The 25,112-nt window shown below is 41.0% G+C and overlaps 1 protein-coding gene and 1 long non-coding RNA gene across 6 annotated transcripts in view; one reads left to right on the top strand and one right to left on the bottom strand.

Moving 5' to 3' along the window:
- nlrx1 (NLR family member X1) overlaps nucleotides 1–25,112 on the top strand; it is a 58,602-nt gene that overhangs the window by 10,839 nt on the left and 22,651 nt on the right. For 4 of the 5 annotated variants that reach the window (XM_034603751.1, XM_034603750.1, XM_034603752.1 and 1 more), the window contains exons 4-8: nucleotides 4,830–5,220; nucleotides 13,472–13,703; nucleotides 19,977–21,144; nucleotides 21,633–21,816; nucleotides 23,666–23,761. In XM_034603751.1, the coding sequence (XP_034459642.1) occupies nucleotides 4,830–5,220; nucleotides 13,472–13,703; nucleotides 19,977–21,144; nucleotides 21,633–21,816; nucleotides 23,666–23,761 (2,071 nt within the window). The remainder of the gene's footprint in view (nucleotides 1–4,829; nucleotides 5,221–13,471; nucleotides 13,704–19,976; nucleotides 21,145–21,632; nucleotides 21,817–23,665; nucleotides 23,762–25,112) is intronic. The other variant, XM_034603753.1, reaches the window with a different exon arrangement.
- On the bottom strand, nucleotides 1,490–24,436 carry LOC117772574. The gene is made up of 3 exons (XR_004615801.1): nucleotides 24,339–24,436; nucleotides 8,114–8,118; nucleotides 1,490–1,500 (listed from the first exon to the last, which is right to left on the bottom strand). It is a non-coding gene; the product is annotated as an uncharacterized LOC117772574 (long non-coding RNA).

The raw sequence follows: 25,112 nt of genomic DNA on the forward strand, positions 1-25,112 counted from the left end.
TCCAATCCCTCACCAGAAAAAAAAAAGAGGGGGGAACCTGCAATTAGAGTTTAATTTATTATCTACAAAAAGCCAAACAGCTACTGTTGTATTCCTGTGGTCTGACATACAAGTACGGGGACAAAAACAGTCGGCTGTTAGCACATCAGTTAAAGCAACAACCTCCCTCAAGACTGATCCCTGAAATTATAGATAATCAGGGCAACCTGGTAACAAATCCACAGGGTCTTTGAGTCCTATTACATTAAACTGTACACTTCTGAATTTACATTGAATAAAGGGGCAATGACAACATTCTTAGACGGTCTAAATTTCCCTCGTCTTGAGTCAAATAAAATTGCTGAGCTAAACCGGACTGTAGAATTAGAGGAGATCCAGGTGGCAATTTCATCTATGCAGAGTGGCAGGACTCCAGGGCCTGACGGCTTTACGGCAGAATTAAAAAATATATTTAAGGACAAGCTTTTTCCAATTGTTTTAGGAATGTTCCAGGAGTCACTGACAAAGGGCACCCTCCCCCCACTCTTTCACAAGCAACCATTACACTTCTGCTTAAAAAGGACAAAGATCTTACTGATTGCGAATCCTACCGTCCAATTTCCCTGCTTAACGTAGATGCAAAAATCATTGCAAAGCTGCTAGCTTGCCGACTTGAGAGTATTATGCCTTTTATTATTTCAGAAGACCAAATTGGTTTTTATAAATGAACGTCAATCATTTTCCAACATGAAATATAATTCATACTTCACACTCTACGTTGGTCCCTGAGGCAGTCATTTCATTAGCTGCCGAGAAGGCCTTTTACCGCATTGAGTGGGAGTACTTATCTGCGGTCCTCCAGATTTTCGGCCTTGGTGATGAATTCAGCTCCCGCATTAGACTCCTTTTATTCATCTCCGCAAGCATGTGTTACCACCAACTCACTTTTCTCTCCATATTTTTCACTATCAAGAGGCAAACGGAAAGGATGCCCACTGTCACCCTTACTCTTTGCAATAGCAATAGAACCCCTATTCATTGCACTGAAAGCGTCTACACTTCTTCAGGGAATATGGCGGGGTGGGATGGAACATTGAGGGTCACTGTATGCAGACGATCTTTTGCTATATGTGAATGACCCACTGACATCCCTTCCTGTGATTAAGTCAACTCTGATGGAATTTGGTTCATTCTCAGGATACAAATTAAACGAGTGAACTATACCCAATTGATGATTTGGCATGTCAAATCCTACAGACTTCAGTAACCTTTCGTTTATCCAGTTCAGGTTTCAGGTACCTTGGTGTCTTACCTCTACCCACACAGCCAACTTTACTCCTGTTGTGAATATAATACCTTAAGCGTGACGCCATTAAATGGTGTGCCTTTGGGCATTCAATAAATTTGGTTATCAGAAAAAATCTTGAATATTAAAAATCTTGATATTAAATGACTTTAATTGATTAAAGTTACCTTGGTGCACCACCCTTCAAAGAAAGATAGCAAATTTATTGATTAAGTCTCATGAAAGTACTAACTACAAATTTGGAACTATGATTAATAATTAAATTAATAACTATAACCAAAATTACCATATAGGTCGTTAGCAAAGTTGAAGGATATGGAGTTCTTAACAGTGTAGAGGTTGGCAAAATTAACACTTATGCAACATTAATGAAGACAATACTTCTGTTAAAGAAAAACAGTTATTATGAAGATAATTAAAGAATAAAAACAAACTGTGTGTGTGGGTGGGTGGGTGCCAGGTTAGAGAAAGTAGTTAGTTGAATGCAAAGAAACACTGTGACGAGCGTAACATAACTAACATTAACTTTCAAATAACTTATTACCAAATATCACAACAACACAAATCAAACTTCTAAACATCACATGAATAGTATTGAACAGTCTTTGCTTAGCCTAGTGTAATTATTAAGCCCAGTTGTGTTACCCGTCCATGAAAAGGGAAAGAAAGGTTGATGTGCTGTTTGAAGTCCAGTGAAGTGGTCTTGCTGGTTTGTGGCTCCTGTTGTTGTGTTTCTGCTCTGCGAATCAGCTCATGCTGAAGTTCTTAGGCAGGCTCTCGCGTTGCTGCCTTTTGGAAAGTTTTAGCAGTCTTCTCCAGGCAGGCCTGCTTGAAAGTTGGTAGAGCTTGGGTAGGGAGGAAGTTTCCTTGGCTGGGTGAGCTGGAGAGCTACACCTCTCCTCCAGGAGAAGTGAGTAGAAAAGAGGAAGAAGAGAGAGGGAACTGGGCTTATATTGTCCTGGTGACCTCATGGGGCCCAGAGGGACCAATAGTGGTTGAAGGTTGTGTCCAGGGGCAGTTTTAGCACCTAGGTGTGAAGTTGAAGCACCCTGGAAGACTGAGTTCTGGAGGCTCTCCTTTTTTCGCCAGAACAAAGAAACGTGGTTGTAGGCCCAACTATAGTTCACAATTCCTAGGTCCCAACACCCCCCTGGTTAAGAATATGAAAAATGACCTAAGATGGAATAGCTTTCCCCTATCACTATCAGGCAGGGTACAGTCAATAAAAATGAATGTGCTCCCTAAATTCCTGTATTTGTTCAGATGCTTACCCATCGTTACCCATCTTTTTACCAAAATCTTTCTTCCACTCTATTGACCAGGCTATCTTGACCTTTATCTGGGCTGGTAAAATCCCGAAAGTCTGCAAAGTCTTTCTCCAATGCCCGCTAGGGATGGTTGGGCTAGCCCTTCCGATATTTATTTATTATTATTGGCTGATCGTGATAATAATGGCGGATCCTGTATCTAGCTGGCTGATTGTGATAATATTGGTGGATCCTGTATCGTGTTGGCATCTGATAGTGGTGGTGGACCATGATTGAGGTGGCAGCTGATGGTGGATCTTTATGGCGGCAGTGGACAATGACTGTGGACTATAGTGGCATCCGATCTTGATGGAGGCTCATGATCGTGGTGGCTGCAAACCATGGACTATGATTACAACAAGATTGCTTGATATATAATATTTCTCCTCAGATACTCGAAAATTACTGACAATAATCCATCAATTCATTGAGCTTCCATTATGCTACAAAGTGTTTATTCTAATGCTGCAAATACCCTTATCTTTCTGATGTTCTCCTTTACACGTGGCATCTATTGCACTTCTGTATGTTCTTTTTACCCTGTTAAAAAGTTTTTTTTTCTTGTTAAGGGCAGAGGATGTCACACCTTTTAAAGCCCTATGAGACAAATTGTGATTTGTGAATATGGACTATACTAATAAATGTGATTGATTGCTATGTTCTGGAGTTCACAAAAACATGGCTGGAGCCCAGCGTTCCCGACTGTGCCCTCCCTTCCTTTGGTTTCTTCATCCACAGACAACAGTTGAGAGGTGGGGTTGTGTGCTTCATGGTTAACTTTTTGTGGGCCACGGATGTCAGTGTTTTAACAACTCAGTGCTATCCGGTTCTGGAGCTGCTGACAATCAAAGTTCAACCCTTTTACCTTCCCAGAGTTCAGCTCAGTCCTCCTCACAGCTGTTAACATCCACTCCCAAGCGGATAAATCTGTAGCCCTGGATTAGCTGTATAGCTTTATAAATGAACTGGAGAACTCTTACCCTGAGGCCATTTTCATCGTTTTGGGAGATTTCAACTGAGCCAACATGAAGCTGATGCTTCCTAAATACTATCAACACATCATTTCCCCACCAAGGGGCAACAAACACGGGACCACTGCTACACCCCTATCAGAGACAAACCCCTCCCCGGCCCGCTTTTGGCAAAGCTCACTGCTCCATTCTATTGCTGCCCACATACAAACAGAAACAGGAGAAAACAGTTTCCAGGAACATCTGCAAAATAGCTGAATAGCGCCCCCTCTCAACTCCATGGAGATTAAAACTAACTCAAAGTTTTAACGTACATCACACGGTGTGACCGAAGCGTGGCGTCAAAGTTTGATGACTCACCAAAAATGAGGGATTTTGAACTCCTCTGTACATTGTCGAATCAGCCTCAAACCTCTTGCACAAGTTCACAGTCCCGCCCTGATCAGATCCATATGTCAATATTGACTCATTACAGCGCCACCTAATGGCGACAGGAAGTTACATGATTTATACTTTGATACACTGCTCCTGGCTGGTTTACAATATACAGCTCAAATGAGCTCAGACACGTCATAAGACTCATGACATTCCCTAAAACCATATAAACCTTGAAGTGCGGCGAAGGATCAACCTTCGCTGAAGGAGACGAAGTTGTCAAAACTCCTGTGCATTGTCCAATCAGTACCAAAATTCCAGCTCCATATGTCTATATCAACTCACGGTCATAGTGCCAGCTACTGATTCGCGATGAAACAGGACGTTTTTTTTTACTCCATTGTGCATTGTCCAATCGGCACCGAAATTAAAACCTATAATCAAAGTCCTGACCTGAACAGCTTGATGTGTCAAAATGAACTCAGGGTCATAGCGCCACCTACTGATCAGTGTGAAAATTAAGTTGTATCTCCACTGTAAATTGTCCAATCGGCCCCAAATTGCTCACGCTTCATCAGAGCCCCAACCTGAACAGGTCTATTAGTCTGTATGTAGTGATAGCGCCACCTACTGTCAACAGTAAGTAAGCCTCCTTTTACAACTTAAATTGATTTACATTACATTTTAACGTGTGGTCTGCATGGCGTGTGGCGTGGACCGCAATGTGTGAATAGTGGCCCTGTTTTCGTCGTTGCGTGATGGATGCAGGAAGTTAAGCATTTAATAATATCGCTATTGTGAATTGTTTTGGCCACTATAATCACTATGCGAAAATCTTTTATTGTGACAACTATAGTTTAACTATGCCTCCTTTTTTCTCTTTTACTATAGACCCTATCCAGATCCACAAGAGGAAGCTCTTCTTGTGGTTCAGCCACCTTCCTCAGGAGGAAAAACAGTTCGGAGGTTACTTCAGTCCAGAGACCATGCATGTGGATCCACTAATCCTGGAAAGAAAAGATGAGGAGAGGGCAGGACTCCTAAGCGCCCCTCCCCAAACCCTGACAATCACTAGTCACTCTGTGACAGTGGAACAGCTATTTGAGCCCACTGATGCCTGGAGTGATGGTAATGGGGTCAATGTGCTACTGTACGGGGCTGTGGGAACCGGTAAAAGTACAGTGATCCGAAAGCTGGTTCTGGATTGGTGCAGAGGGAATACCCTGACGCACTTCAAGCTGCTGGTGCCTTTCTCTTGTGAGGACCTCAGCCAACTGTCAAAGTAAGATATTATAATGTAATTTAGTGGGTTTTTAGTCTTGATGAATGTGTGTATGTATATAACTTGGGAGTAAATTCATTTATGCTGACATATTCTTCAGGATGCAGCCAGGTCTCGTTGAGGGACAATAAATCAATATTGTGATCTGAGTCTAATTCATTAACTAAAACAGCCTTTGATGACAGCGATTTATGTTTACTTGTCCACATTTAATTGTCTTGGTTTGTTGTATTGTTGCAGAGGTTGTGTTAATTAGGGCCCGAGCACGACAGTGCAAGGACCTATTGTTTTTGCTAGAATTCTTCTTCTTCTGAGGAAAGAAATGCCTTTTGAGAGCCTTAACATACTCGAAAAATCACCAGACTGGCGGCAAATTTCCATGATTTTTCAGAAAACAATAGGTGCTTATAACCAATCTGCCTCAAACTATGTATGTAGGACAAATGTCTCGTCCTGAACTGATCCATATGATAATATTTGATAATAGTGATTGCGCCCCCTACCTGTAAGATGAAATGTATGCTTTACATGTTGGTGTCCTGCGGCTGCTGCTGCTGTAACTTCCATGTTTTTCGCTCCTTTGTAATTAAAAGGTATATTAACTGTGATTCTTTCGTCAGGGGGCGTGGCCATGGCGTGGTGGTGAATTCGATAATACGCAGGAAAACAATAAGTGCAATAACAGATCCATTTGATAATATTCAATACAAGGCATAGCGGCCCCTTTACTTGTGACAGGAAATATCATGTTTTTCATTTAAGCCGCCTGCAGCTAGCCCGTTCACCCGATTCATGTGAAATTTGAGCAGTGACGGGAAGTTCCATGTTTTATACTTTGACATGTTACGCCTACATTTTTCATTTGATCCACCTCAAAATAGGTCAGGGAAACCTTGAGAAGCTGGTGACGCCATGTTCTGAGACTTAAGCCTTTACATCGAACCGCAACGGCATGCATTTCGATGGAATGCCAACAGGAAGTGGCTGTAACGTCATTACACATGCTCCACAAGGACAATATTTGTCAACTGAGGCAGAATGGTTCAACAGCACCACCTATTGGAAACTGCAAGTAGTATCTGGTTCAAACCTCAGCAAACAGCCAACTCAAGACCTCCGCTGAATCGTGAGACATGATCAGCGAGCATTCTCCATTGCCACCCATGACATGGGGGCCCGCTCTGACATCCTTCCCGTCGAGTCCGAAGCGAACACCTCTTGGTCGGTGTGACGGAGGGGAAGCAGCCACCTCAGTGCAGTCGCGTCATTTGCCCACGGTCATGAGACTCGGGACCGCATTGTACTTGCTCGCAAGTCTAGTTCTTCTTCTTCTTAGAAAATAAGTGCTTTTTGGGGAAATTCATCATCCTCAAAAAATCACCAAAATTTGCCAACCCGTCAGGTTTGGTGAAAATGTACGTATTTTAATGTGCTTAGGAACATGCATCCAAAAATGGCTTGATAGCGCCCCCTACAAATTTTCACCTACAGTTATGAAAATTGGCACACATGTATCATTCCCAGATGCACAAAAAATCCTCTTGACATTTCACACGTGCTACAAAATCTTACTCCTCCTAGAGCTTTCATCAGATCAACTTCAAAATCAGTGAATGTCATCTTATCAACAAAGAGATTAAAAGTTTGAGTTTTCATCACACGGTCTGAAGGTGGCGTGGCGTCAAAGTTTGATGATTCGCCAAAAAAGACGGACTTAGTATAACTCCTGTGCATTGTCCAATCAGCCTCAAACCTCTTTCACACGATCACAGTCCCGCCCTGATCAGGTCCATATGTTAATAATGACTCATCGTCACAGCACCACCTGCTGGCGACAGAAAGTGACATGTTTTATACTTTGATGCACTGCTCCTGGCTGCTCATACAGCTCAATTCTCTATAAGAACATGGTCAGAATTGTGACATTTTCTCAAACCGTGTAAACAATGAGGTTTGGCGAATGTTGATCCTTCGCGTAAGAAGACAAAGTTATCATAACTCCAGTGTGCATTGTCCAATCAGCCCCAAAATTCTGTCAATTGATCAGAGTCCAGGCCTGAACAGCTCAATATGTCAATATTAACTGAGGGTCACAGCGCCACCTACTGATTCACAGTGAAACAGGACGGGGTTTTTTTTCTCCACTTTGCATTGTCCAATCAGCACCAAAATCCTCTCACAAGATCATAGGCCTGGCCTGAACAGATTTATTATACTGTATGTAGTTATAGTGTTGGCGCCACCTACTGATCAGCTTCAAAATGAAGTAGTTGTAACTTGACTGTACATTGTCTAATCGGCCCCAAATTGCTCAGGCTTCATCAGAGCCCCGACCTGAACAGATCTTTTAATCTGTATGTAGGGATAGAGATAGCGCCACCTACTGTAAGCCTTGTTTTAAACCTTTGTCGGGAGTTGTGTCGCTTTCAGGGATCTAACAAGACGGACTGCCCTCAGAGCTGAGGTTTTCCCCGCTGGCAACGGCGCGTTTATTAATCTGGCTTCGTCCTCGACAGTACATTTTTTACATGTACCACTACTGTTAAAATAGGCAGAGGAGTAAAAGTATTGGAATTTAAAATATAAACTGAAATATAGCTGCGATAAAGATAAATAGTAATCATATAGTATTCACTGCTGTATTATCAGACCTTTCATACATCAAATTTATAAGGTACCTCGAATTTTTGTTGAAATTTCTAAACCTGTGTAATGTCAAGTTGACTTTAGCTCTGACTGACTGGACTGAATTTGCAATGTGTTATGTTTCAAGCCAAAATGTGTTGTTCAGAACATGTTATAGTAAGGTACACAATTCCATTTTAGGTATTGAGATGAAGAATTAATTAAATTTAAGAAAGCATAACACCCACCTGCACTCTTGTGTCATCACATCAACTCTCGCTCTACTTATTCATAAATACATACATGCATGTGCGGACTACTGCAAAACTTTATCTTTATAGTGAGACATTAACAGCATATTTCACTTTATAGTCAAAATAGATGAAATTAGATGTCACTGTAATACTCAAAGCCTTGGTACACAGAGGAAGGGAAAAAAGTCCTGATGGTCACCACACAAGTTGGGATAGGGTCTATAACTACCAACACAAGTCAATGGACGTGCAGTTCAAACGAGATTTCACTGGCATTATAGTGTTTTATTAGCTGCGGTACGAGATCCAACCATCTTGTCTGCTTAACTTTACTACCAATAGATTCCACACTGACGACGTTGTTGGCTTGTTAACATGAGGGCTTACTAGCATTAGCTTAATGTTAACCAAAGGGTATAATCTCCTTTATCAGTGTTATACTTAGTGATATAGACTCCAAAACGTTTGGTTCAAAGTAAATATGAGAAGCCTCGCTAGCCTGCTAATTAACTAGTCTACTAGCTTCCAGACTGCGACTGCAGATACTGAAGTTAATTTAAAATGGTGACTTGGAGAAGTACGTTGTTTCGACGTTTCAAACACTCTTCCCATTTTACATGCTAGCTAAGCTAGCGATGTTTTGAGCTAGTTTGATTTCCTGCTGTTGATGGGCTTCCCCAGGGTCTCTGCACGGACTTATCGTAGGGCGAAAATAGACCCCTCCGAAACGTCCCTGTCACAACAGAGCATCAGGAATGTCCTAGCCTGGGTAATGCAGGAAAGATCCCCAAGCAAGTGATGCAAATCTGCCTCCTTGTAACAGACTGACTCGCTTGCGGTCGGCATTTTCGTGTAGTGACCACACTTGCACCATGTTGTGTTGCCCACCCTCTCTGCACCTGGGGAAACTGATTGCTGCTCTTCCGAGTAAAATAAAGTTGGTATCTGCACTCTCTCACTCCTCCTCGTTGGCTCCAAATGCATACACCATTGGGTTTCTACTAATCTCCTCAAAATCCCTCTTGGTCTCGTCTTCTGCAATATTCTTCACTAATAACTGATCGTAACACACTCTCTCTGCTGTTGTAATAATGCCGCCTCTCCAACAAACCGTTTGATGTGGCTTGTGACGTAATATCAATATGGCGGTGAGCTAAACCAAAAGCACAAGTCAGTAGCAACAATAAATCTAATATAATTTAACGTGTACTCATTTCATAATGATTAAAAAAAAACGAGCTATGTGGTGTAAGGCTCTGATGAACCCCAGATTGTTTTCCAGTGGTTGAGTCAAAGAGTAAGTATTGATCTGTGTGTGTGTGTGTGTGGGTTTCCTATACACTTTGATGTTGAGGCTTCTGTCTTCTTCAGTGTACACTGTACAATCCAAATGGGTTTCCTTTGACATCCTCGGGTGTTAAAATGTATGTTTTATCCACTGCATTTGTGTCTTCTGAGAAAGCTTCAACTTTCTAAGGTCTTATTTTAAGGGGAGTTCCTGTAAAAGGGGTCAAGGCTTTGCTTTCCACTTCTTCCATGTAGAGGTTAATCACTGCAGGATCACAGTGGTGAGCACTAGAGCTGTGGACATTTTTTGATTCTTAGATGCATCACGACGTGGACGACTCTGCATCAATGTAGTGACAGAACATAATCAATTCATGTTGCTTTTAGCTTTGTCCCGCCGCTGAATAATTATAACACCGCTGCTTCAGGATCAGACAGACGCACATTAAAGGTCCGGTCGTCCTGTATTAGAGTCTCTAATGGAGTCTGCTTCCTCCTCACTCCCCCTCTGACCTAAGCTCACTTTACACTTTAACAATAAACACCATCGCTGATCACAAGTTGTTAGGACACGTACAGGACTGATGTTTACTTTGTGTTTGCTTGATTCGCTCGAGAGTATGTGAGACACATGGTTTGTGTAGCAGGTTTGAACCTGCTACACAAAATGAGACGTGGCGCGCACACTCAGGACATAAGGGTTAATACGCAGCGCAGTGTTTAAACATCATTGTTGCAGAAGAAGCAACGCCCCGTTTATACAGGAACATACATATGAATTCAGCAGGTTTTTATAAAGATCAGTTCTCAGTGTGAGTGATTAGAAAACATCAGAGGAGCAGAATCACTTGTTGACCTGCACACTCTGTGCAGTGGCGCTGCCAAGGGGGGGCCAGGCGGTCTCTCTCTTGCGCTCGCTCTCTCGCTACATTAAGAGACTAAAAAAAAAATGTATTACTAGTGCACGAAATCTTGGAGTCTTTACATGGGGCCCAGTACTTTAGCTCTCTAGACCTCTAGAGTGCCTACAACATCTTTGTCGCCTTGAGGCAGTTTTTCAAAAACTAAACCAGTCAAGAAATGTCACCTGCTACAGACAAAGCTCTCTTTCCTTCGGCATGTAGTTTCAGGCAAGGGAGTTGAAGTAGAACCCAAAAATATTGAAGCCATTGCAGCCTACCCACCACCCACAGATTTGAAAAGTCTTCAGAGGTTTCTGGGGTGGGTGTGCTGGTATCATAACTTTCTTCCTCGGCTGGCAGACATTTATGCCCCACTCGATAACCTCAAGAAGAAGGGAGTGCCATGGGAGTTGTCCAAGCATTGTCAGGTGGCCTTTGAACAACTTAAGAACTTCTTGCTGTCAGCACCAGTGCTGACTCAACAAAGCCCATACCTTGGTTTTTTTCAGGTTCATTGTGACTCCAGTGATGTGGGTCTGGGAGCTGTCCTGATGCAGACCATTGAAGGAGAAGAGGTGGTTCACTGCTTTTGCATTAAGGGCTCTGAATGGTGCAGAGCTGAGGTATTCTACCTCAGAAAAGGAATGTCTGGCAGTTGTTTAGCAGTGGAAAGTGGTGACGTTATCTGGAAGGAGAAATGTTTGACATGTTCATAGACCACAGCGCTCTAGCCTGGGCGAAAACCTCATCCCGTCTTAGCAGATGGACACAGGGCTACAGGCGTTCTCCTTCAAGTCCATTACAAGAAAGGCTGCTGTAATGTTGTCCCAGATGCGCTGTCCCTTGCACCTCCTCTATAACAAGGGATTGTGTTTATAGCTTGCTGCAAAATCCTACTGGTCCAAACTACTTAATTCTCCTCAGGACATCAAAAAAGCAATGCAGTCTGACATGGTATGCCAATAGCCTGGTCAAACCATCTGCAAACTCAGCCCTGGCCGTATTCATTATCAACAGCAGCAAGGAGTTATACCGGTATGGTGGATTCAACTACCAGATGGTGCTCGTACCAAAGTTCCTGGCTTATTTCCACAACAGCCCGTTTGGAGGTCATTTAGGGAGGATGAAGACTCTTTTGAAAATCTTGGAGGTGGCTTGGTGGTGATCAGTCCACAGGGATGTTTGGAGTTATGTCTGAGCTTGCCATACCTGTCAGCAGTACAAAGGCTCTAATGACAAGCTGGTCATCTCCAAACTACCGAAATCAATCATTCACAAGTCCCCTGCACCCAGCACTGCTACATATCACACACTACACACACATACACAAATACTTGAGGTGGAAAGTCGTGTGGGTGTGGCAAAAGCCAGACAAGCCAGATACTATAATGCACGACGCAGAGATGTACGCTTTGCAGTTGGGGATCTGGTCTGGATTAGGTCATACCCATTGTCTAAAGCCTTAGCTAAATTCTCTGCCAAGTTTGCACCCTGCCAGTCAGAGTAGAGAAAAGGCTAGGTCCTGTAAACTACTGGGTTCTTTGGTTAACTGATAAAATGAAGGTCAACATGAAACCCTTTTATCGTCTCGATGAACCCTTGTATATATCCCTTCTATAAGAATACTGTCTTTGCTCGGGGGATATTGTGGGTTTTAAGTGTGAAGCGACAACCAGGGAATCCTGCTTCATTTATGGATTATATCAAATGTTGGATTATGTTCATTGGATGACCAAATAGAGGATCCCGGATTCTGAATGAACTGTGGTGAGGCTTTGCGGTTTCTGATTGCGTTCCTATCGCGGCGTCTCCCCATGCTTCCTCCTGTTTATATAGTTTTTGCCTTAGTTAGGACAATCTTTCGGCGGACTATTTCATTTGTAAATATTGTTCTCGTACTTTATGTTAACCCTGGGACTATTGTGTTATTTTTGTGACCTGTTTATTTGTATTGTTATGAATATATTGCCGCCCGGCTTTTGTGTTTAAAGTGCCGACTGGGTCAGATGTGATATCATTTGTTTGAGCATACTTGGATAATTTACAAACATTCTGTGTTTCTAGTCTACAGTTATTTACGCAACAGGTGTTAGATCAGCCCGTGACCTTTAATTCTAGCGTGTGGACTTTCCCTTAGAGTAGTTCAAATAATGTAAATTGTTAAACAGTTTTGGAGCTCTCATTTTGTGTTTGTGATTGACATACTGACAACACATCAATAACACAGTAGAAATGCTAACACTGATCCTTTAAATTATAATTTAAATTATGTATGCTCCATACAAAATACTTAAAAAATGTTTATATAGCTATCTTCCCTGAAATATCCATACTCTAATAATAGAATTGATACCCCTTAGTTAAAATATGACTACAGTATAAGTTCTTTGTAAGACCCTGAATTGTTACCTTTGTTCTAAACTTCACATCTTGTTCCCCAGTATTTGCCTATACCTATTGGTATGTACTTCACTGGTACAGCATTAGTACAAATGATCTCATCCTAACTGCAGAGTAATGTGCTGTATGTTGCAAGCTTTAATCTAAAGCATTACCGGCGATAACATTTCCACATTGTAAAAACCTGCGGGTTTTTACATGTTTTGTTCCGGTGGTTGATGTGGTTGTTGTCAAATCACTGAGTTTACAATAGGGGTGACATGATATATGGGTATAAACAATAATCATTATTTTAAAAATGAAATATTTATGTTAATAATACACATATGATTCTCTCTCTCTCTGTCTCTGTCTCTCGTTGACTGGCCATTTACTTTGAATTAGGACCTACATTTTTATTACAAATAAAGTAAAGCAAACAGACTAAGAAACTGATATGCTCAATCTGTCTCTTATCCCAATGCTCCATTTCTGTATCAACAGGGCACCTATACAGTACAGTTATAGTGTTTTTTTGTGTTTGTGTAGTTATCACAAATGTTGTATTTGGGAGATAATGAAGTGAAACTAGAGAATGGCAAATTTAAAAGATTATTAGTGGCAAATAATGCTACTAAAATGAATAATAAATATATTCAATGGGAAAATTGGTGTTTGCTCTGATCATGTCTGATCCCCAAGATCACAATTTTTCTGAACAAAACGAGTAGGTATTAGTATTTTGTTATATTTATAGTATGATTAATTTGACTGATAATTAAACACAACCTTCCTCCCATGCAGGGTTGCTTCCTTAAGGGATCTGGTGAGCAGGAAGTACTTCCACCTGAGAAAACACCCGTTGCTTTCGGGGGAGGGAAATCAGGCCAAAGATGTGCTCTTCCTCTTCAATGGGATGGAGAAGATGGACTTAGACTTCCGGATTGGATCCACAGAGCTCTGCAGTGATCCTAATGAGGTGCTGTCTCCAGATGTAGTGGTGGTGAACCTGCTGCGGAAGTACCTCCTGCCAGAGGTCAGGGAAATTAATTTTTACACTGTCAATGCACACTGTCATTTGTTGTTCGGTAATTGTAATGCAGAAACTGTTAATAAGGGGGGTTACTTAAATGGTAATTTAGATTTGTAATCCAATAAAACAGAAAAAATGCTGAAAATGAATAATGGAATTGTAGCAAGAAGCCTGAGTTACTCGTGGTATTCAGTGTTCAAGGACACACCGATTACATAACTTGCCAACCAGCACTGCTATCTGTTTCATATAATTTTTTTTTGTCAGTGGTAGGTCCCATGTTCATCAAATAAAAACCTTTTGGTGCAAAATAGAAGTTATGATACTTAGTCTGATGTGGAGTTTCTCTGCCTGGCCTCCTATTATAGATTAGTTTGTGGGTACATGTTATTAGGACGAAATTACCTCATTCACCAATTTGTGTTTTAAATTATCTGTCGGGTATAAAAACAAGGTCAAGACCTGTCTCAGGAGTCATGTGAAATTTGTTTGCTGTTCAGATTAAGTTTTCCATTCATGGATTTCATATTTCATCAGTGGTAGCTAGGTCTGGGCAATAAAACGATAACTTTTCCTGGATAGATATTCAAGACATGGCGATAGAACTCATCATGTCCATTGTTTGTCAGACAACACAGACAGCCGGCTGGAATATAGTTACATTACCGTCATATTAGGTTGACGCACACAGCACAGAGTGTAGGAGGAGCAGCAGAACACATACTAATGTTTGGGCTCCTGCACAGAGGTTGACGACTGCATCGATGCAGTGACTGAACATTATCATGTTTTCAGCTACCTTCATTGTTTTAGCGGGTTTCCACCGCTGAATAAATATAACACTGCTGCTTCAGGATCAGACAGACGCTCATTAAAAGGTCCGTTCCTCCTGTGTCAGTCTATGTCGGAGTCTGCTTCCTCCTCACTCCTCTGATTTGCGCTCATTTTACACTTTACCAATAAACACCATCACCGATCACAAGTTATTAGGACACGTACAGGACTGACGTTTACGTTGTGTTTGTTTGATTCTCTACAGTTTATGAAACCTGCTACACAACCAAGACGTAACGTGACTCACACATTCAGGGCATCAGAGTTAAAGTGACCGGAACGGTCACTAATAACTAAATACATGTGATTATCAGTTTGTGTGTGAGGAGGGACAGAGACGAGCAGACACACACACACGCCTGCAGACAAAGGTTATTCCCGCAGATTACGACATGGCGGGCTGTTTTAATTTCCAAGTTTTAATTTAAAGATGGCCGTGTTCAATTCTTTGATACAAACTGGCTGTACTAGAATTTTATTTTTCGAGCTGGTAAGAGGAGGTAATATTAAAGAATTCAAGAAAGTGTCAATCTCAATGGAATCTGGGGATTGAGAATACAACTCTCGGTAAAATATTTCAAAGCTCTCTTGAATTCTTTCTATTTTATTTTGAACTATTTTTGTTTTGGGGTTTTTATTTTGTAAATTGTATTTTCCACTTGTTTGCATAGCTTGTAAGTGGGTAATTTAGAAGATTTGCTTCCAGCTTCATAATTGTTCTGTTTCATGAAAATAATCTTTTTCCTGGGTTTGCAGTGTATATTTGTTGTCAATTTCATTCTGTAGTTTTTTATTTCGATTTTTGAATTGCGATTTATCTTATTTCTATCCGCAATTTTGTAGCTGTTTCAATTTTCCCTGAATATCTACCGATCTTTTGTCTTTTAATTTTTTTCATATGTATACATGTACACCGAGTGCGGGACCGAGTAGTCTCTACATGGGTACAGTTCTCTTCACACATCTATGATGCCTTTCTCTCCCATCAATGTTGTCAATTTCCTGGTTACAGATTTATTCTGAATAGCTGCTCCCGAATAATCTAATGTGGGGTTTAGTCTGACGTTTAAATCCCCCCTGCAGATTACAACACCCTTTGAGTTAACCATTATATCCAATGTGTCTGTAAAATAACCATTCACTTCCTGGAGGAGGACAAACAGTCAAAAGTGTTATTTTAGTACCTTCTATCTTCCCTGTGGTCTTCAAAAATCTTCCACCATCATCCTTAATCTCTGAGATGTGTTCGTAATTGAGAGTATTTGATTTGAAAGTAGCCAATTCTCTCCTGTGCCCTGATTTATATGAGGAAGAAAATACATGTCTAAACCACACTCTTTTTAATTTAGCATGTTTCGATTGGCTCATGTGTGTTTCTTGGAGGAAAGCTATCTGTGCCTTTTCTTTATTCAATTTTGACAGGATCTTACTCCTCTTTATTGGATTCAGAACCCCATTAACATTAAAAGAGATTATATTCACAACACCACCTTGCATCGAGTAATCACTCTTCCCCATTATCTGACAATAAACGCTCCCTTCACATCAAAAATACAAGAAACAGAACCACAACAAAGAGCATTTTTTTTCCCCTCCTCGAGCGGCCCTCTTGATCTGTTAGCTTTGACTGGAGCTGCAGCTGAAGTTGTAGCATTTGTGCTATTACCTCATCCGTGTTTTGCAGCCTCCCCTCATTACCTCCAATCCTCGCTTCGACTTCGTCCAACCTCGAGTTTGTTTTTGCGATTTCTCCTTTAATGTCCTCAAGCTGTTTTTGTTATCTTGCCTGACGTCACGTATCTCTCTGAGGATCAGGGTCAGGTTCGCAGACTCATCTTCGCCATCCATACTGTTGCTGGCGTGGCTCGCCTTGCGGGGGCTAGCATCCTCGTCTTGCTGCTCCTCGTTGTTCTTAGCTCTTCTGCTTAGACGTCATTCTCACCTCTTTCTTAATGCAACAAATGTAATTCAGAACTTATATTACTCCGTCAAGGGGGCATGTTTATCCTCTTTTGTTGAGAGAGGGCTCTCCTTATTCTGCCAACCCCTTTTGAACCGGAAGTCCGAAAAAAAGTCTAACCTTAAATGTCTAGATGGTGTCTGCCTCCCAAACCCAGGGTGGGAGCTGGTTCCACAGAATAGCCTAGTAGCTGAAGGCTCTACCTCCCATTCTACTCTTACAGATTCTAGGAACCACAAGAGAACCTGTATTTTGAAAGCAAAGTGATCTATTGGCACAATACGGCATTATGAGCTCTTTAATATAAGAATGTTTGATTGATTGTTAAGGGCTTTGTATGTGAGGAGCAGGGTCTTGAATTCTGAGTTTTACAGTGAGCCAATGCAGAGAAGCTAAGAAAGGAGTAATATGATCTCTCCTTCTGGTTCCTGTCAGCACACTTGCTGCATGATTTTGGACCAACTGGAAGCTTTTCACAGACTTACTGGGACATCCTGATGATAAAGAATTACAGTAATCCAGTCTAGAGGTAACAAATGCATGGACGAGTTTCTCAGCATCCTTCTGAGACAGTATGTTCCTAATTTTCATAATATTTCATCGGTGGAAGAAAGCTGTGCTAGAGACTTGTTTTATATATGTGGGTCAAATAACATGTTCTGGTCAAAACTTAACTCGAAGGTTCCTCACAGTGGAGCTAGGGGCAAAACTAATACCATCCAAGGTGACTATCTGGTCAGACAGTATTTTTCTGAGATGTTTCGGCCCAATTACAATGAGTAAGTTTTGTCTGAATTTAGAAGTAAGGTCATCCAGGTCTTGATGTTCTTGAGACATTCCTGAAGTTGAACTAAGTGATTAGATTCATCAGGCAGTACAGCTGAGTGTCATCTGCGTAACAATGGAAGTGTACGTGGTGCTTTCTGATGATGTTGCCTAAAGGGAGCATTTATAAGGTGATCAGTATGGGTCCAAGGACAGAGCCTTGTGGTACTCCATGACTAACTTGTGTGTACATGGAGGAGTCATTGTTAACATTGAAATCTACATCAACAAATTGAAATCTATCTGATAAATGACTTAAATCAGCCTAATGTCGTTTCTTTAATCCCTACATGTTGTTCCAGTCTCAGTAACAGAATCTTATGATCTAAGGCAGGGGTCTTCAACGTTTTTCAGGCCAAGGACCCCCAAACTGATGGAGAGATGGAGCAGGGACCCCCTACTATATATATTGTATAAAATTGTGTTTTATATTAAACTGGGCCTAGTGAAATGTTTAAACAAAGCTACCCTGTTATTGTGCATTCAATACTAAGCTATTCAAATATTACACAGGTTCATATATTCATGTTTTTAATTTAAACGTGCAAGGTACAGGGTGGCCGTGCCACTGCCATTTATAAACATACATCTTGCATACAACACTGAGCTATTAAAATAATTCACAGATTCATGTTTTTATTTTAAACATACATGTAGAAGGGACAGTGAATCCTCAAGTCATCTGTGGATGGCACACATACTCCCACATTAGTGAGATGTCTGACCCTGATGAGTAGCACACAATTTATCTAATCTAATATCTAAAAAATTGGTTGTAAATAAAATTTAAAAAATATAAAAAATTGTCTCATCAACCAAAAATTGTGCGACCCCCCACCCCCCCTGCAGTACCTCCACGGACCCCCTGTTGAAGACCTCTGATCTAAGGTGTCAAATGCGGCAGGACAAGTATAGAGACAAGTCCATCAAATCTGATGCCATGAAAAGGTCATTAGTAACTTAACAGTGCTGTTTCTGTGCTGTGATGGATTCTAAATCCTGACGGAAAGTCTTCCAAAAAAAACATTACTATCTAAGTAATTACATAGCCGTTTAACAACAGCTTTATCAAGGATTTTGTCTTTATCATCTTTATCATGATTAAATATGGAACTGTTAATTCGAGAAAAAACTTCCTTAAAAGTCCAGTTGGGAAAGGGTCTAGTAGACAAAACTGGTGAAGTCAGCTCAGAAAGATCAATCGAAGATATAAATATTCAAATATAAATCTGGTGCTACAGGTGGTTCTATGGTGTCTGTGCTGTTCATGGGGAGGGGGTGGTGGATTTTTTTTTCCTGATGGTTATAATTTTATTTGTGGAGAAGTTCATTAAAATCATTGCTCCTCAGAGTTAGAGGAATAGATGGATAAATAGAGCTATGACTCTCTGTCAGCCTGGGGTTGTTCATATTTTCTTCTATTAATAATGAATAATAGGAGGTTCTGGCATTTCGGAGTGCTTTCTTATAATTTATCACACTATCTTTTCAGGATAGGTGAAAATCATCCTGGCTGGTGGAACGCCACTTCCTCTCCAGCTTCTGTGATGACTGTTTTAAAACACATATTGGAGAATTATACCATGGAGCTAATCTCCACTGCTTTACTTTTTCAGCTGGGTGACAGCGTCAAGGGTTGTTGTACTATTAACAAAGTTATCAACTAGTGTGGGAGTGAAGTTTTGATAACTTTCCTGTATTGTACTGACACATGGCTGTATATTAAAATTTAAATTGGTTTATAGTATTATTAGATAAACACAGACTATAATAGAATTTCTGTCCAGAATCAGTGTAGTCAGTAATTGTAAATTCAACTGTAATAAAAAAATGGTCAGACAGAAGAGGGTTTGGGGGAAATATTATTACATTTTCAATGTCTATGCCATATGTCAGAACAATTTACACCTCACAATTATATTGACATTATTGTGTTAAACTTTGCAATTTGAATTATAATCAAGTCAAATTTATTCCGTTAAATGCTATGACCAGGGGAGTGCACAGCTCTTTTGTGCTGAAAAATGTGCACGAAGGCATAAGAAATTATTTTAGCTTGTTGCATAATGCAATGAATGGAGGTGTCCCATTGCCTGATCAAGCACCAGCAGAAAATATGCCAATATAAATATTCATAACAAACAATTTTTTTTCTTTATTTCAGTGGGACTCACGGCTGACACACTTTTAACAGCACTGCTATAGCCGGCCCCTTGATTTTATTTCTGATGCTGTTAAAAAACAATAGACTTTTCTCGCTGGATCTCTATTAGCAGGACTTCAATCAAGTCCTTTTCAGTCTTTGAAATCATTTTCATGGATGAACACTTCTGACATATGGGGCAGGAAGTGCAGCCCTATGTTATTATTGAGGATTTAATTATGCTAATTTGCTATCCATGTGCATATTGGCTCAAATACTCACAGGTAGCATTCATCATGTTTATGCAGTTCATTTACACACTTTTCTGAAGTTGGAAGCGTTTGTTAAATCTGATATGTCCTGTTCAGATGAACTCACCATACTAACAAATGTTGAAGAAATTTAGGATAAGAATATCGAAATGTTCTTGCACAAGGCCCAATGTTTGTTTCTAAATTGTGTTACATTTGATATTTGTCATTGATGGTGAGGAACTTGTCTGTTTGTTTCCTAGGCCAGTATATTGGCTACCACCAGACTGTCTGCCCTGGACCGTATCCCTCAGAAGTATGTGAGTCGGTATGCACAGATTTGTGGCTTCAGTGACCCAGACCGTCAGCGGGCATACTTCACCAGCCGCCTACTGCAGCAGAGTGGGGAGACTGCACGTGATCATGAGGCCCACGCTCTTATAGAGCTGCTTTACCTCAACCTCCAGAGAGAGAGCCAGTTGGCTGCAGCCTGCTTCTTGCCCTCTTATTGCTGGCTTACATGTGCTACCATGCACTTCCTCCATTTTACAGATGCCAAGGCACCAATCCGCACACTGACTGGCATATACACCAGTTTCCTCAGACTCAACTTTGGGGGTGAGGTGCTGGGCACAGGAACAAAGACAAATGCGACTATTCAGGAACACCACAACTCTTTGATGTTGTATGTAGTCCGTACAGTTGGTAAACTGGCATTTGATGGTGTGACGTACAAACGAACATCATTCTCAGAGAATGAACTAGAGCAGTGGATAGGAGGGAAGACCAAGACGGATGAGGAGCTACATCAGTTGGCCATGTTCCGGACTGATGTGCTTGACTTCTTCTTGGCTCCTTGTGTAAAAAGATGTAAGCATTTACCTGAAGCTCTAAGTGAAGATGATCAAAGTTGGTATGTATTCGCTGTCCCAGCCATGCAGGAGTACCTGGCCGCTCTCTATGTTGTTTTAGGAGAAAACAAATCAGCTCTGGAGAGGCTGACCAGGCAGATGTCTCTGACAATTGGAGAGGCAAGCGAGGACGTCAGCGCCATCTTCAACATCGTTTCTAAATTCATTCCTATTCGAATATTTGCTGTGTTCAACCTCCTCAAGCTTTTTCCAAAGTTTTATGAGAAAATCAGCAGCCACAACAAAGGCAGCATAGCCAGAACCATGGCTGCTGAAATGTTCCGCACCGAGGATAGCTACAATGAGGATGTCCTGGATCAGATGGAGCAAAGTCTTTTAGGAGTCCATGGCCCTCAGCCACAGCAGCACAGTGAAGGCCAGCCTTTTGAACTCTACCCCATTTTCATGGGTGGACTTTTGCATTATGGTAACCGTGTCCTTCTCCAGCAACTTGGCTGCAGTATCCAGAGCACCACTGTGGTCCAGATCACAAATGCCCTTAGGAAGCACCTTGTGAGGGGTAACATACATGTTCTTTTCACTCTCTTTTATGCTATGCTTAGTTTTCATTTTTAAGAATAGAATAGTACTTTGATTGTAAGTATTGTACTCTTAATTCAAGTGCATTTCAAACATAAAATGTCTTGAAATACCCTTTAGATTAGCTGGAGCTTCATAGACTCCCAATCCATTCAGACCCAACATGTTAAATTCATGTATTTACCATTGACCGGACTGATACCGAACAAACTCAGATACAGTTTCATGTGTTCCCACTGGTACATAGCTTAAATGGTAGCTCAGTCTGACCTATTCTTCTCTTACTGCAAAAATGACAGCCTTTGTAGATTAAGGTCACCAATAAATATTCAATAAAAGGGCTAGTTGCGACCCCAAGACTGTACAAGAAAGGTGTTCTTGCTTGAGATCAAATCTAAAATAGTGAATTTCTGTTTTTCGGGTGCACTTATTAACATGTTGCTGTATACTTTCTTTATTTAATGCCAGAGCTCAGCAAACCACAGCCACCAGAGGAGTTGATGGATCTGCTCGTTCTTCTGTATGAGTTTCAAAACCCCAGACTCACAGCAGAGATTCTGGCCTCAATCAGAACCATCCGCCTCGCCAACATTCGTATGACATCACTCAAATGCTTCATACTGAGCTCTGTTATGTCATGCGCCCCTGCAAGGTAATGTATGTGAAAAATGTAGCTGTGAAGTACATCAGCTAAATTGGGATCAGGCTGCAGCCACCAAAGCAGAGTGTGATGTCAACATTGACTGTTCTGGAATTAGAAATATGTAATTCTAATTTGTAGTTGTAAATCAACCTTTGTAAAACTGTCAAATAGAGACATCTCATATGGCAGATGGTTCCATTACCTTCATCCTTGGCTCAGGTTTTGAAAGATATAGTAGATGGATGAGTGGTATTAACTGGTATTGCATGGTTAAACTAGAATGGCACTCAGAAGAGTCCGTACCTCCACCAAGGCCAAATAGTCCCCTTATGAATTTACATTCACTACATCTTTTATCTATTTATTATGCCTGGGAAATGCACACACAAATATATATCAGTCCCCTAAACATGCCTGATTTTTTTCATCAAGATCCATTAATTTATCCCAGAAATTGAGGGCGTCGGATGTGGAAGCGCAAAAGACACACTTTTCTGTAGTGTGTCCTCCGGAGTGACTATGTTTACATTTTTTTTTACTTGGGCTGCAATAACTGAGGCGGTGAATGCTGTGTCCTGCACAGAGCCGAGCACTAGAGCTGTGGACATTTCTCTTAAATGCATCACGACGTGGACTCCGCTGAATAATTTTAACACCGCTGCTTTTTAATATACTATGCATTTAGTTAAAAGGCTGTGTGTTTTCATTTTCTAGGACAGCCGGGCCTTCATCATTCGAGCGTATGCATGGTCTGAGGAAGTTCTAAATTTGTTCGCAGAGTACGAACAAATTACGCACGGTTTAAGCACAGATTTGTGCGTACTCACTGTTAGTAAATGAGGCCCATTGTCTGCAGTAGCATCCAGGTCAACAATGCATGCACTTGACCTAGTGACAGCTCCAGATGAGCTGGAATTCTTTATAGGCTCTGCCATTTCTGTCTTCTTTGATTCAAAACATTTTAAGACAGTAAATAAAAGATTAGTGGGTTAAAGAGTGACGAAACCTCAGTTTCAGCTGCAGTTTAGCATTTGACCACAAGTTACATGCAATGCGTCCTCTCTCTCTCTCATGCAAGAACATCTCTTTCACTCTTTAGTCTGTGTACCTGTTACTCTAGACATGAGAGCGACCTTCGTGTTCGTGCACATGCAACCCCACTACTGTCATAGATTTAATTAATTATGCGGGAAACACTAAGTAAAAAATTAAAAAGAAATCCTGGATCTCTAAATTTTTTCAGATCCTCTCCCTAATTCAATGGATAATGTTTTGGGCTATGCCACATGTCCCACCACAAAATTTGATGGAAATTGGTTCAATAGTTTTTGCTTAATCATACAAACTAAAAAACAAACACTGATGACTCTTGGTGGAGGTTATCTATGGTTTTTGTTTCATGAAAAAAAATGTCCCCCTTTCAATTTTTAACTTTCCCTTCATGCATCATCACTTCATCCTTGCACTAGACCTGATGATGTTGCAGGCTCTTCTGCAATCCTGGATGGAATGAACCACCTGTGCTCAGATTGGTTTTAAAGTTTTAAAATTAATGTAGGGCAATATGAGGTATATGTATTGATATTTTATGGCAGGTACTAAATACCACCCCACCTGTAACTTGAGTGGAAATTTTAAATACCGCTTTTTACTTTGTATCTGTACATCAATCACAAAAGCACTTCTTTGTATTAAGCATCTCTGTGTAACTTTGCCACTGATATCATTTATATACAGATTGTACAGTTTATACAGATATATAACTTGTTTATTGAAAGATTTGAGTTGGCTAGTGTCTGTGTATGTAAAAAGCAAGGAATGAGTATTGCAGCAGATCTGTTATGCTGTCGTCTTGTAGTTATCACCTTGAAGAGCTGGACCTGTCCTCCTGTCTACTGACTCAAGACATGCTTCAGATGCTGTGGCCTGCCTTCAGACACACACATAATCTCAAGTGAGACAAAAACTTTACTTTACTCATAGAATGATGGAGCATCTCATATGCTGAACATTGCACAATTGTCTCTGCTCCAATTGTTAGAAGTTTAATGTTTCAATATCCCATCACATTCCCGTTGTTACACCCTAACCAAGTAAATACTCTAAGATCAGAATCTAAAATTGCAAACTGTTGATATTCACACTTGAATGAGACCTGCTGCTGAGTGAATAGTTGTGAGCAGATGCAGTATATCAGATTTTAACTGGTCTTGACATGACCCATCTTGTCCATTTCCAATCTGAGTCATAAGTCATAGACTGTAAACACTACTGTCAAGTTTAAAATGGTGTGTTCCATGCTCTGCCTTATTTTTGAAAGCCATGGAGTAGATCATGGGTGTAAGAATGATTTTTTTTGTAACAATGGTTTACATAGTGGCTTACATTAAGGTACACTATGTTGTGTACCTTAATGTAAGCCACTATGTAAACCATTGTTACAAAAAAAATCAGCTTCCCGAAATGAAACAGATGATTCCACAGGAGAGGAGTTTCATAGTTGAAGGCTTTAGGGACGACAAGTCAGCCACTCAATCAAATTTTATATGTAAAGCAAATATTCACAAATTACAATTTGTCTCATAGGGCTTTACAAGGTGTGACATTCTCTGTCCTTAACCCTCAACAGGAGTAAGTAAGCTGGAATTTTGGGAGCGCAGTGCTCTAGTGGGGTGACATGGTACTATGAGCTCTTAACATTATTACATTTCATTTCATTAAGCTGACGCTTTTATCCAAAGCGACTTACAATAAGTGCATTCAACCCTAACCCAGAACAACAAGAATCCAGAAAGTAAAATTTTCTTCAAGAAAGCCAAACTACAAAGTGCTAAATGTAAGTGCCCTATAAGTGTTACTAAAGCGCCACTTATTTTTTTGTTATCCAAGGTATAGTCTGAAAGGATGTGTTTTTAGTCTGCGGTGGAAGATGTGTAGACTTTCTGCTTTCCTGATGTCAATGGGGAGCTCGTTCCACCATTTAGGAGCCAGGACAGCAAAGAGTCGTGATTTTGTTGAGGGGTTAGCTTGCAGTGAGTGAGCAACAAGCCGATTGGCAGATGCAGAGCGGAGTGAACGGGCTGGGGTGTAAGGTCTGACCATGATCCGTTCGCAGGTACTAGTGTTTTGAAACGGATGCGGGCAGCTACTGGTAATCAGTGAAGGGAGTGGAGGAGCGGAGTATTGTGAGTCAATTTAGGTAGGTTAAAGACCAGTCAAGCTTCTGCATTCTGGGTGAGCTGCAGAGGTCGGATGGCACTAGCAGGTAGACCTGCCAGGAGGGAGTTGCAATAGTCTAGGCGTCT

This window comes from Hippoglossus hippoglossus, chromosome 13, assembly GCF_009819705.1.
Source record: "Hippoglossus hippoglossus isolate fHipHip1 chromosome 13, fHipHip1.pri, whole genome shotgun sequence".
Classification (NCBI taxonomy): Eukaryota; Metazoa; Chordata; class Actinopteri; order Pleuronectiformes; family Pleuronectidae; genus Hippoglossus; species Hippoglossus hippoglossus.